Here is a 14379-nt window from a genome sequence, read left to right as displayed (position 1 = left end):
TGACAGTGCCGACCACTCATGCTGGCGAAACGTCAGAAAAATCATCAGACGAACATCGGCCGAAGAACCCGAGACGGAAGCCAGCAGGCAGTTTGTATGCTGCAAAAGTTTCGCTGGGAATCAATAGACGTTCCCCGTAAAGTCCCGATCGCTCCCCATGCGATCTGCACACTTTTGAAGCCCTGAAGAAAGACATTGGTTGCTGTCGATTTGTTTCGGACCAGGATATGCAAGCCTGTGTACAATCATTGTTCCATAGGCAACCTCAAATATTTTTCCATTGCGCCATCGATCGTCTTGTCTCACTATGGGATTGGGGATTACTTTAATAAACAGTTTACTTACTTTTCCCATTTGTCTCGTTTTCGCTTGACTGCCCCTTCTACTTCTTACTTTATACACTATGATCTATTCAATCTCACTTTCGTGTTCTTACACAAGTGCTCTGCTCTCACATTCTTTTCTGTACCTCAACTTTTTTCACTCTGTACATCCAACGTATATTTTGATCCTCCACCGCGCCCACATCTCTAAAGCCTCCAGGACTGGTTAATTTTTCTTCACCATGATCTAAAGTTCAGCGCAATGCAGGAAGGCAGTCCATGTAAAATGTTTTATCACATAACAAATGCAGGTTAAAACAGATATCACAAAACACTATTTGCATTTTGACAAGGATTACGCACCATTAGAGCAACTTTGAATATGCTTAATTCATGTAATTTAATTTTCACCCACTAAAGCAGCTTACTGATTGCACTTCTTTTTTTAAGGAATACAACAAATACCTTTATGGACAACATACAGGAAATTAGTGAATCAAGACGAGAAAGTTGCAGCAGTAGACTCGAGCTGGAGAATGTGGAGCCAGAAGGAAATAATAATTATGGGTATGTCCTATCATAGTTAAAATTTTTACCTATTATATATGTGGACTGAAAAAAATTGTATGTGTTGTACGAATGATTTTGAAGTGTTGCACAAAAATATCTATGGCAAATGACTTAGAGTTATTCAGACAGGAATTATTGTCTTAGAATAAACATTTTTAAATCTGACTTCAAATCCCATAAATATTTTCCGTGAAATCTTACAGGAAAATATGTTTCCGCAGAAGTATACAGAGTAATGAATATTCTAAATTTAAGATTGGATGTGTTGTTACATCCCTTCAATGTTGTTTTAACGTAAGTAAGCAAAAAATGTTAAAGGTATAGGTGTCTACAGGACGTGATGACTTCCTTGGTTTTTCTCTACAGCTATGCTGTTGGAGTACTGACGGTTGCATACTCAGAAGAAGACAGCTATTTATGCGTCAGATTAATAAAATTTGACATATGTCAGCGATCTGAGATTGTCGTACAGCTGCCGGCCGGTGTGGCCGTGCGGTTCTAAGCGCTTCAGTTTGGAACTGCGTGGCCGCTACGGTCGCAGGTTCGAATCCTGCCTCGGGCATGGATGTGTGTGATGTCCTTAGGTTAGTTAGGTTTAAGTAGTTCTAAGTTCTAGGGGACTGATGACCTGAGCAGTTAAGTCCCATAGTGCTCAGAGCCATTTGAACCAATTTTTTTGTCGTACAGCTCGTTTTTAAATGTGAAGAATTCCTGCCGGTTGCATAACTGCGTTGTGGAAATTAAAATAGATTTCTGGCTCAGATCATTTCAGTATCCATCAACTCACTTGACATGGAGGATTATTGAATTTGCAAAACGTGTTACTATGTACATGATATACTTCTTGATTTGTAGGAAGACTTTGCATGATGCTATTATCTGTTGAAGAAGCAAAATACTTTTCCTTTTCGTCATCAACGAAGGTAAACAAACTGCTTGATTCGCTCATCTGTTGGGGAATTAAGGGTTGGGTTGTTTAGGGGTGGAGACCAGACAGCGAGGTCATGGGTCTCATTGGATTAGGGAAGGACGGGAAAGGAAGTCTGCCGTGCCCTTTCAAAGGAACCATCCCGGCATTTGCCTGGAGCGATTTAGGGAAATCACGGAAAACCTAAATCAGGATGGCCGGACGCGGGATTGAACCGTCGTCCCGAATGCGAGTCCAGTGTGCTAGCCACTGCGCCACCTCGCTCGGTGGGGAATTAAGATAATGATTTCTGACAACCTGAGGTGTCGAGTGTTGTGGACTGTCAAGGCAGCCAGTCCACAGTGACGGGTAGCCGATAGAAAGGCACGCGTACACACACGCCGACTGGCGTGATTTCTGGAACGGGATAATTAGTGAATGCGATAAAGAAAAGAACGTAGCTACTAGAACACTTAACTTTTATGCATCCTTTGGTATACAGCAATCTTGATGATACAAGTGAGACTCATTAAGATACACGCAATGTTACAAATGGCGCCTTGCTAGGTCGTAGCCATTAACTTAGCTGAAGGCTATTCTAACTGTCTCTCGGCAAATGAGAGGAAGGCTTCGTACGTCTAGTCGCTAGCAATGTCGTCGTACAACTGGGGCGAGTGCTAGTCCGCCTCTCTAGACCTGCCATGTGGTGGCGCTAGGTTTGCAAGTACTGACTGTGGCGACACGCGGGTCCAACATGTACTAATGGACCGCGGCCGATTTAAGCTACCACCTAGCAAGTGTGGTGTCTGGCGGTGACACCACATTCCTCCCCCGCAAATCGGCGAACGGTCGTGTTATAAGGCTTCCGCCCGCCGTGGGGAGGGCCCCATGTTGACGTATGCGAGGAGGTGGGGAGCCTAACAACAGGCGAGGCTGTGCCACCCGCACCCGGCCATTCGGTCCGAGGGGAGCTAGGAAACGCCTGGAAACCTACTCCAGGGTGCACGTCAACATGCGGCGTATGCGCCCGTAATGAGACATGAGTGGCCGAAGGATCGACCTCCATTGCGTCGGGGTATCCGACGCGCGATGACGCCATGTGGTCCGGAGCGGGCAAGAGTTCCATGGCGGAGGACAGCTGGTCACGGGAAGCGATCGGCGGCGCGTGACCCAGGGAGGCGGATGGCGGCTGCAGCGAAGCGTCCTCTGCAGGCTGCGCCGGCGGCGGCGGCGGCTGCGCGACGCCATGAGGCAAAACCGAAGGCATCGTCGGTAACACCTGGGGATGAGGCGAGCCAGTAGATGGGTCCCCAGGGCGCTGACCGGACGGCTCCGTCGCTGAAAGCAGACGGGGAGCGGCAGAACCCAGGCGACGACAGAGGCGCAGCTGATTGAGATGCCGACGCACCTCACCAGAGGCCCCCATAACCAAATACATCGCGCGGCCGAGGCAGCGAAGAATGCGCCCTGCGAGCCAACGCCGTGAACCGCGATAGTTACGATAAAATACCACGTCGCCCGGAGCAAAAGCAGGAGTCTGCCGCTGCACAGGAACCTGATGCGGCGGATGCAGCAAAGACATCAAGGTTCGATGAGGACGACCGTGAAGCAACTCAGCCGGCGAGCGACCATCGCGGGGCTGAGAGCGATACGAAGACAAAAAGAGCAACAACGCGTCCTCCCGAGAATGCGACTCTTTCAACTTCAACATCTGGGACTTGAAAGTCCGGACCAAACGTTCAGCGGCACCGTTTGACTGAGGCGAAAACGGCGCGGACGTCAGATGTTGAATACCATTGGCCTTGCAGAATGACTGAAATTCTGCGGACATGAATTGTGGGCCATTGTCGGAAACAATAGTCTGTGGAAGACCTTCAATGCAAAAGATAGCAGACAACGCTTGGATGGTGGCAGATGACGTCGTGGAAGACATCCGGACAACAAAAGGAAAATTACTGAAGGAATCGACAACAACCAACCATCGAGCATTCCAGAATGGACCAGCAAAATCTATGTGTAAGCGTTGCCAAGGGGAAGTGGCTTTCGGCCATACAAAGAATTTCCGCGGCGGTGCGGATTGTTGTTCGGCACACGCCATGCAAGAAGAACACATATTCGTAATCGCAGCATCGATGCCGAACCAAGTACAGTGCTGACGAGCAAGTTGTTTCGTACGCACTATACCCCAATGTCCGTGGTGGAGAAGCTTTAAGACAGAGGACTGTAACGAATGTGGGACCACGACCCTAGACTGATCATTATCAGAACGCAACAACAAAACACCACGTCGTACAAAAAGTCTCCTTGTGAGCAAAAAATCGGCGAACCATCGGATCCTCGATCCGGGACTTTGACAAGGGCCATTGCGTAGCAACAAAACGCAAAACGGTAGCAAGGACAGGGTCAGCAGCTGTTGCTGTAGCTACACGACGAAAATCAATCGGAAACGATTCGACCACGTCATCAGTTTCCGTATCAATGAACATGCAAGCAAGTTCGGAAGAATCGAATGCTTTATCCTCAGCAACTGGCAAACGGGACAACGCATCTGCGTTTCCGTGCTTAGCAGTGGACCGATACAAGATACCGTAGCGGTACTGCGAGAGGAAAATAGACCAGCGAATGAATTTCTGCGCTGTACGTGGAGGTACAGGCTTGTTCGGATGAAAAAGCGATGTCAAAAGTTTGTGCTCTGTGATGATGGTAAAGTGACGACCATACAAGAAATCGTGAACCTTTGCAACACCAAACACGAGAGCCAAAGCTTCCTTCTCTATCTGGGAATAATTTCTTTGCGCTGACGAGAGCAATTTGGACGCAAAGGCAATAGGGCGATCATGCGAACCATCGTGGTGTGCAAGCACAGCACCGATCCCGAAATCCGATGCATCTACCATCAACAAAAGGGGTTTCCGGGGATCGAATGGCGTAAGGCAAGTATTTGAAAGCAACGCCGATTTCAATTGGCGAAAGGCGCGTTCGCATTCCGTCGACTAGACGAACGGAACACCTTTACGGCGTAAGCGATGAAGCGGAGCTGAAATGGAAGAGGCATGAGGAAGAAATTTATGATAATAATTAACTTTTCCCAACACACTCTGTAGCTGCTTCAATTTTTGCGGTGAAGGCAAGTCCTGTATGGCACGGAGGTGCTCTGGACTCGGATGTATGCCTTGGGCATTAAGTACATGGCCCAGATATGGCAAGTCACGAGCAAAAAACACACATTTGTCCTTCCTCAAGCGAAGACCATTCTGTCGCAAGACCTGAAATAATGTTCGGAGATTTTGTAAATGTTCCGCTTCTGTCTTTCCGGAGATCACTATATCGTCCAGATAGTTTGCTGCAGTAGGGACCGACGCACAAATAGTTTGTCAAAAAGATCTTCCGGGCGGGGCAAAGGAAAAGTAGCAGTCACTAGTTGTGGATTCACTGTTGCTTTGAAGTCCACGCAAAGTCTCAATTTGCCGGAAGGTTTTTGCAAAATTACTAAGGGTGAGCCCCAGAGAGAAGCCTGCACACGTTCAATGACACCTTGTGATTCTAGATCGTTTAATGTTCTTGCGACCTCATCACGCAATGCGTGGGGAACATTGCGCGCTCTGAAAAATTTCGGTTGCGCGTTGACTTTTAGTTCCAAATGTGCTTCATAGTTCTTAGCGCAACCAAGGCCCGGTGCAAAAATGTCTGCAAATTCCTCACATAGTCGAGCAACACTGGCGGAAGGCACAGTCTGGTTCACTGATAGGACCTGATTCACTATTGACAAGTTAAACAACTGAAATAAATCTAAACCAAACAAGTTCACTGCAGCAGAAGAACGAAGAACGTAAAATGACACAAGTTTTGTTTGTCCCTTATATGTTGCAAGAAGGCTGCACTGTCCTAACACAGGGATATGCTGTCCTGAATAACTAGTGAGCTGAACTTTTGCGGCACGCAACGGCGGTGCGCCCAGTTGTTTGTACGTGGCGTAATTGAGCAATGAAACTGCAGCTCCGGTATCGAGCTGGAATGGTATCACTTGTCCGGCAAAGTCCAAATCTACAAAAAGTTTATTGTCCTGCTGACGACAAGAGCGACTGTTTTGTGCAACTTGAACAGACACTGGGACAGATTGACTTGCGACGTGACGGGATTGCCATCGACGTCGACGCACACTTTTTGCGGGACGAACACTGTCACAGTTAGAGAGAGGAACACTGGGCGGAGTGGCATTAACTACATGAATGTCCATGGGCGACGGTTCCAGAGCCTGAGTGTCCTTGGTTCGATTCCGGCGCGAAGCAAATGGCCTGGAATGGGTGGTAGCGTCCGATCTAAGCTTTTTCTGGCAAACACTTTGAACATGTCCTTTCTTATTACAGAAAAAGCAAATAGCTTGGCGTGACGGGCAATTCTCACGCGAATGTCGAGTTGCACACCGCGGGCATGATTTCAGCACTGCATTTGCTCGCTTTCGCTGGACACATGTTTGTGCGGACGTGCGCGAAGGCTGTTTACAGTTCCTTGCAGCGCGCCCGGCGGGCCGGTTAATGCGACACACAGCTGGCGAAGTTGCAAATGATTCCTGAGCAAAGTCAAGTGTGTCTTGCCTATCCAATATGTCTATCACTTGTTGAAGGGAGGGATTAACTAGTTTCAAAATCTGTTCTCTTATGCGAACATCAGAAACGTTCTGTGCTATTGCATCACGCACCATTGTATCTGAATAAGGAAGGCCACAGTCACATTCAAATGCGCAGTCCCTAGTAAGGCCTTGTAAAGTTGCAACCCACTCCCTATTAGTTTGACCGGCCGTACGCTTTGTACGAAAGAACGTATACCTTTTTGCAACTACATTAACTGTTTCTTTGAAATAGGCATCTAAAGCCGACACAATTTCTTCGTAGGACAGAGTTGCTACGTCGCGTCGGGGAAACAATTTCACTATCACACGGTACGTTTGCACGCCGACACAAGACAATAAGTGAGGCTGCCGCTCGTTACCTTGAATTCTGTAGGCGGCGAGATGAAATCCAAACTGGCGGGACCATTCAGTCCAAGACTCGTGGGTTTGATCAAACTGGCGAAACTGCGGTGCAACTGCGTGTTGTGGCTGCGGTAGCGATGAAGCGGCGGCGGCCGCATCGTTTTGCAGCGCACGTTGACCCTGGACGAGCTGTCCAAGGGCATCCAATAACGCCTGCGTCTGCTGATTCTGCAAGCGATAAAATTCGGACAGTACATCTGGAGAATGTGGCGAAGCCATGTCACAAGCAAATTAATACAATACGAACGCGAAAGTCTCTATCCCATCCTCGTCGCCAATGTTGTGGACTGTCAAGGCAGCCAGTCCACAGTGACGGGTAGCCGATAGAAAGGCACGCGTACACACACGCCGACTGGCGTGATTTCTGGAATGGGATAATTAGTGAATGCGATAAAGAAAAGAACGTAGCTACTAGAACACAACTTTTATGCATCCTTTGGTATACAGCAATCTTGATGATACAAGTGAGACTCATTAAGATACACGCAATGTTACAAATGGCGCCTTGCTAGGTCGTAGCCATTAACTTAGCTGAAGGCTATTCTAACTGTCTCTCGGCAAATGAGAGGAAGGCTTCGTACGTCTAGTCGCTAGCAATGTCGTCGTACAACTGGGGCGAGTGCTAGTCCGCCTCTCTAGACCTGCCATGTGGTGGCGCTAGGTTTGCAAGTACTGACGGTGGCGACACGCGGGTCCAACATGTACTAATGGACCGCGGCCGATTTAAGCTACCACCTAGCAAGTGTGGTGTCTGGCGGTGACACCACATCGAGTATGCTGCACGATCGTCAACCCAACTCGTGACACCTCAGTGCGCGAACGATGCTGATATCTGACTGAATGCTTGACGTCTGTGCATGAACGACGCTGTTATCTGGCAGGACACGTGGCGTCTGTGCATGAACCATGCTGGTATTCGGCACATGGTGCATAAACGACGCTGATATCCGGACGAATACCAGACACCTCAGGGCTTGAACGATGCTGATATCTGACAGAAAACGTCACATCTGTAATGAACGATGCTGACACTCAGCAGAATACCCAGCACTTAGTGCGTGAATGGCGTCGATATCCAGCAGAACATCCAACTTCTCATTGCACAAATGGTGCTGATATCCTGCAGAATACCTGACACCTCATATGTGAACGTACCTGATATTCGGTAGAATACCCGACATCTGTGCGTGAACGACCCTGATATTCAGCAGGATGCCCGACACTTCAGTGCTTGAACGATGCTGATATCCGGCAGAATACCTGAAATCTTGGTGCATGAACGATGTTAATATCTGGCAGAATATCCAATGCCAGTCGTTGTTGCCAAGCGATTCTGGGCGCTTTAGTCCAGAACCGCGATGCTGCTACGGTCGCAGGTTCGAATCCTGCCTCGGGCATGGATGTGTGTGATGTCATTAGATTAGTTAGGTTTAAGTGGTTATAAGTGTAGGGGACTGATGACCTCAGATGTTAAGTCCCATAGTGCTCATAGCCATTCGAACCATTTGAAGAATATCCAATGATCTTGCATAAACAGTGCTGGTAGAATACCTGAAGATGTCAACAGGTCGGTAGCGTGAAGAATTACAGAATGGTTTCTCTTTACGAAACTATGATCGGATCAAAATTTTTTCTCATTACACAATATGCAATCCACCTTAATATTTTGCCAGTTCATTGATAAGAGATGTTTCCGTCATAAAATTCTGTGTAATAATGGATAATCGTGGTGCACTGAAAAAAGGCTATTGAGGACTGATATGAAGCCCCAGTCCACGGTCTCGTTTGGTCAGTGGCATGTTGGCGCTCTGTATCCTGTCCAGTCCCCGTCGTTTATTTTTGTTCTCAATGATGCTGCGTACTTTTATACGGTACGTCTCTTTTAATCGTCGTAAGTTTGAATTTTTGGCGAAAAGGAAACGACGGCAAGGGACAGTAAGAACCACCTTGCGTGTAGCTGGGGGCCTCGTGCAGAGACGCAGTTCCGGTAGGCAGATGGAGAGAATGCTGCCCGTCGTCTGAGTCCCGAGGTCGGACATTGATAACTGCAGCGACTGGCAGACGTGAGTGACGAAGACCAGTCTTGCTTACAAAATTTCCGAGGAACTTGCAGCCTGCAGTCTTGTCCGCTGGTGGCCTAGTACCCAGAACAACAACCTCTGTCCGTAATAACGGCATTCATACGCCTGGGCATTGAGTCAAACAGAGCTTGGATGGTGTGTACAGGTACAGCTGCCCATGCAGCTTCAACACGATACCACAGTTCATCAAGAGTAGTGACTGGCGTATTGTGACGAGCCAGTTGCTCAGCCACCATTGACCAGACGTAGAGATCTGGAGAATGTGCTGGCCAGGGCAGCAGTCGAACATTTTCCGTATCCAGAAAGGCCCGTACAGGACCTGCAACATGCGGTCGTGCATTATCCTGCTGAAATACAGGGTTTCACAGGGATCGAATGAAGGGTAGAGCCACGGGTCGTAACACATCTGAAATGTAACGTCCACTGTTTAAAGTACCGTCAATGCGAACAAGAGGTGACCGAGACGTGTAACCAATGGCACTCCGTACCATCACGCCGGGTGATACGCCAGTATGGCGATGACGAATACACGCTTCCAATGTGCGTTCACCGCGATGTCGCCAGACACTTATGCGACCATCATGATGCTGTAAACAGAAACTGGATTCATCCGAAAAAATGACGTTTTGCATTCGTGTACCCAGGTTCGTCGTTGAGTACACCATCGCAGGCGCTCCTGTCTGTGATGCAGCGTCAAGGGTAAACGCAGCCATGGTGTCCGAGCTGACAGTCCATGCTGCTGCAAACGTCGTCGAACCGTTCGTGCAGAAGGTTGTCTTGCATACGTCCCCATCTGTTGACTCAAGGATTGAGACGTGGCTGCACGATCCGTTACAGCCCTGCGGATAAGATGCCTGTCATCTCGACTGCTAGTGATAAGAGGCCGTTGGGATCCAGCACGACGTTCCGTATTACCCTCCTGAACGCACCGATTCCATATTCTGCTAACAGTCATTGGATCTCGACCAACGCGAGCAGCAATGTCGCGATACGATAAACCGCAATCGCGATGGGTTACAATCCGACCTTTATCAAAGTCGGAAACGTGATGGTACGCATTTCTCCTCCTTACACGAGGCATCACAACAACGTTTCACCAGGCAACGCCGGTCAACTGCTGTTTGTGTATGAGAAATCGGTTGGAAACTTTCCTCATGTCAGCACGTTGTCGGTGTCGTCACCGGCGCCAACCTTGTGTTCATGCCCTGAAAAGCTAATCATTTGCATATCACAGCATCTTCTTCCTGTCTGTTAAATTTCGCGCCTGTAGCATATCATCTTGGTGGTGTAGCAATTTTAATGGCCAGTAGTGTATATCAGAGCTGCTCTCATCAGGGGTTGCTCATGTAGCAGAGTATGTGCGTGGGATGCGCACAAGACTTTTACCTGATTAGAGGATTCACCATTCAGTTCAGACAATGAGAGCTGCCGAAGACCCCAGAGTTTTACTGTGAGATCCAAAGACGTGCCCCTTCCCATCCCCTCTTGGATGAGATTACCAACATCATAGTGATGACTTACTCGACCATTCGCAACAAAGTCAAAGGCTCTGAAGCGCTTCTGAAAAGCCAGTGGACTTACAGTGTGACAGTTATTGAACTTTATGAAACAAAATCTACGTAACTCATGAACGGTTTGCGTTAGGACGTTCAAACTACATGGTTGGCTGCGGGCCATGATGGGAATCAGTAAGCGCATGCGCACGCTCGTTATTGTTGTCGACCACTTTCATTTGGATGGGTTCGTCAATAAGAAAAATTGACGCATTTGGGTTCTGAGAATCTGCATTTCGTGATCGGGAAGTCTCTTAACACTCAACGGGTGAGTGTGTGGTGTCCATTGTCCAGTCACGGAATAATCAGTGTGGTATTCCTTGGTGGTACAGTGACTACCGTATAATACTTGAAGGTTTTGGAAGATGATGTCATCCCTATTATCCAAAGTGGCGCAGATTTGTACCAGATAGGGTTTATAGAGGGGATGGAGAGGATCCAACGGAGAGCAGCGCGCTTCGTTACGGGATCATTTGGTAATCGTGAAAGCGTGAAACGTCCCCTTTTGAACAATTATACACGACTGTGCTTAAACTGACACATAATATTTTTTAGTGCAACGCAATCTGACTTTCAATAATCCCTACAAAAGAATGGCCCTGACTAACACTAACCTATACCTTTCACAAATCACTTACCTCACAAAAATCTTCGTTACTCGAACTACTGCAATACAGCGAGCGCCACTACTGCCAGCTAAATAAAAGATTCAAACTACGGAAGCCATAGTTAGCAAATGAAAGATTTTGATAGAGAACAAACAATGTATTTACCGCAATAGGGCTCAAAAGTCATAATGTATATAGCAGTTCTGATATCCAGTATTACAAATTTCAAAACTCCGCCATCTCTCTCCTCACATCCACCACTACTGGCGGCTCACCTCCAACTGCGCAACGCTACGCGCTGTTCACATCCAGCTGCCCAACACTACAATGGCAGACAACAATGCAAACTAGCCACAGACTGCACACAGCACAGCCAGTGATTTTCATACAGAGCGCTATGTAACTTTGCCAATAAGAAAACATAAACAGCCTACTTACAAGCGTTACGGAGATGACAGGTAAACTCCAGTGGAAGACTTTGCAGGAGAGACGATCAGTTTCGAGAACATACCGACCGAGGAGTCAAGCAGTATATTGCTCCCTCCTACGTATATCTCGCGAAGAGACCATGAGTATAAAATCAGAGAGATTATAGCCCACACAGAGGCATACCGACAATCTTTCTTTCCACGAACAATAAGAGACTGGAATAGAAGGGAGAACCGATACAGGTACTCAAAGTACCCTTCGCCATACACCGTCAGGTGGCTTGCGGAGTACGGATGTACATGCAGATGTAGATGTAGATGTAGATTTCGATAAGATGTGGTTCATGCAAGACTGAGATCGACGCCGTCGAGGCACCGAGAGTGTTTTATGACCTGGAGGAGCATTTGGGAACCGCGTTCTGGTACCCAGAGGCTACTGGCATGGGCCTCAATTGGCCGCCGAAGTCTCAGGATCTGAACACATGCGTCTCCATGTTTTGGGCTATATTAAAGACAAGCAATAAGCCAAAAAGCATTACTGAGCTGAAAACAGCCATTCAGGGTCATCGACATCATCGATGTTCCGACACTTCAGCGGGGCATGCAGAATTTCGCTATTCTTCTGCACCATATCGTCACCAATGATGGCAGGCATATCGAACATGTCATAACCCAAATCCTAATATCTGTAATGACGTTTTCATGTTGAACAGTGTGCACGCCGTAGTTTGTACCTAATTTACGCTTTTTTCATATAGTTCAATAATTGTCACCCTTTACATGATCATAAGCCAGAGGCAAAGTTCCGCGTTTTGGCCGTGGACGGTGCAGTCGATCTCGACCGACCTTCGTACCTTCGTGTCATCCTGTGCCAGTGGCGTCATCGCAGGCAGTATGGAGGGGCACGTGGTCAGCACTCCGCTCTCCCGCCTGTTGTCAGGTTTCTTGACGTCGGAGCCGGTACGGCTCGGTCAAGCAGCCCTTCAGTCGGCCTCACGAGGCTGAGTGCACCGTCCTCCCACCAAGGCAAAAGGTCACAAGCAGTATTGGGAATCGAACCCGATCCCCCTGTATGGCAGTCAGTCGCGCTGATCTTTCAGCTGTGGAGACGGAATGTGGAGTAAAACCCAAAACAGAGAGCAGTGAGATGTTTACTGCAAATCTAAGTGCACATCCAAAGGGTGTGCTAATGACAAATGCAGGTAGTGTATTTATAGCGGGAGGCATCGAGACAGAAATTGGAGGTGCACTTGAGATTGTTATCAGATGCAGAAAATACGACAACGTGTCTCCAGCACTCAGCATTCACAGTCTCTTTCATGGTGGCAGTCAAGTAAAAAAATGTTCAAATGTGTGTGAAATCTTATGGGACTTAACTGATAAGGTCATTAGTCCCTAAGCTTACACACTACTTAACCTAAATTATCCTAAGGACAAACACACACACCCATGCCCGAGGGAGGAATCGTACCTCTGCCGGGACCAGCCGAACAGTCCATGACTGCGGCGCCTTAGACCGCTCGGCTAATCCCGCGCGGCGCAGTCAAGTAAAGCCGTGGGCGAATGCTTGTATCAATGCAGGTCTCAGATAATAAAGACGCTGTGGTGCACACTGACTTCTGTTTGAGGGAACTGTCTGTTTTCCTCCTTTTTAGATTCGTCAACTTGTTGAAGTGAAAAGGAGGACAGACACTTCATTTACAAATGGCTCCTGCTCTCGACGGAAACTTGTCTGAGAAACGGCCCTTTGACAACAGTGAAATGTGAATCGGCTCAGAGCACGTGTGGAGGATATGAAACCATTAGAAAAATGGCCTCATTGCCAGCCTATGTTAGTAGTAGAGGTAGTTTTATTCATCCTTAGATCTCTTTTTACAAGGATATTGGACATGTCAAAGTATTTACAAGTTTAGACCAGTTAAAAATGAGGTATAATATTTACAGACTTCTAGTTCGAGACAATCATTAGATTTATTCCTGATATACAATACTTTTTTTACAAAGAACTTATTACATAATGTAACGCCACACTGTTCAGTCATATCTCACTACCAGTCACTGCACACACTATACACACATTGTTTAATAATACTTCACTCACTACACACACACACACACACACACACACATTGGTGATCTCTGGGCCATTTTCTGTACCGCAACTTCCCATTTGTTATCCTGAAAAACTGAGTCAGCATCCTTCCACAATGAGTGAGATGTTGAGCTCAGAAAAAGGAAGAAGTGTTAGTATTGTGCTATGCATAGCTTGGGGATAAGTATTTCTTGAAGGAAAAAAGAAGGAAAAAACATAAAGTGAAGGCATTATATGGATTGTTGGATATTTTATACTCATTATTGTTATTATTATTTATTTGTATAACATTTTTCATCAAACCCCTACTCTGTTTTAGCTAAGTAATGCTTCAATTATAAAATGTATTGAATAACAGGTACTTTTTAGTTGCCCTTTTAAACAAGCGTATTTTTGCAATTTATTTAATCTCTTTTGGTAATTTATCGTACAGTTTCATTCCTTGGTAGAATGCGCTGTTTTGAGTTTTATGTTTATTTTTTCTGGGCAAATGTAAGTTGAGTGTAGCTCTTGTTACATGGTCATGGACAGAGCTGTTTGTGCAGTAATTACCATGTTATTTTTGATGTGTACAACTGACTGGTAAATGTATTCACATGGTGAAGTTAAAATACCCAGTGTTTTGAACAGATCTTTACAATGAGCTCGACTACTATTATTGGTTATTATTATTATGGCTCTTTTCTGGAGTTTGAAAATTGTGTTCATATTTTGTGCATTTGTTCCCCAAAAATGACACATGCCGCACGACCTCTGTCTGTCTCGCCACAACTGTCCAAGCAGTA

The 14379-nt window shown here is 46.9% G+C and overlaps 1 protein-coding gene across 1 annotated transcript in view; it reads left to right on the top strand.

The window, feature by feature from the left end:
- LOC126188791 (inositol 1,4,5-triphosphate receptor associated 1-like) overlaps positions 1 to 14379 on the top strand; it is a 396777-nt gene that overhangs the window by 342467 nt on the left and 39931 nt on the right. The window contains exon 11 of the mRNA XM_049930405.1: positions 774 to 890. Coding sequence (XP_049786362.1) covers positions 774 to 890 — 117 coding nt within the window. The remainder of the gene's footprint in view (positions 1 to 773; positions 891 to 14379) is intronic.

This window comes from Schistocerca cancellata, chromosome 5 (genome assembly GCF_023864275.1).
Source record: "Schistocerca cancellata isolate TAMUIC-IGC-003103 chromosome 5, iqSchCanc2.1, whole genome shotgun sequence".
Classification (NCBI taxonomy): Eukaryota; Metazoa; Arthropoda; class Insecta; order Orthoptera; family Acrididae; genus Schistocerca; species Schistocerca cancellata.
This window is presented reverse-complemented; position numbering and strand designations above follow the sequence as displayed.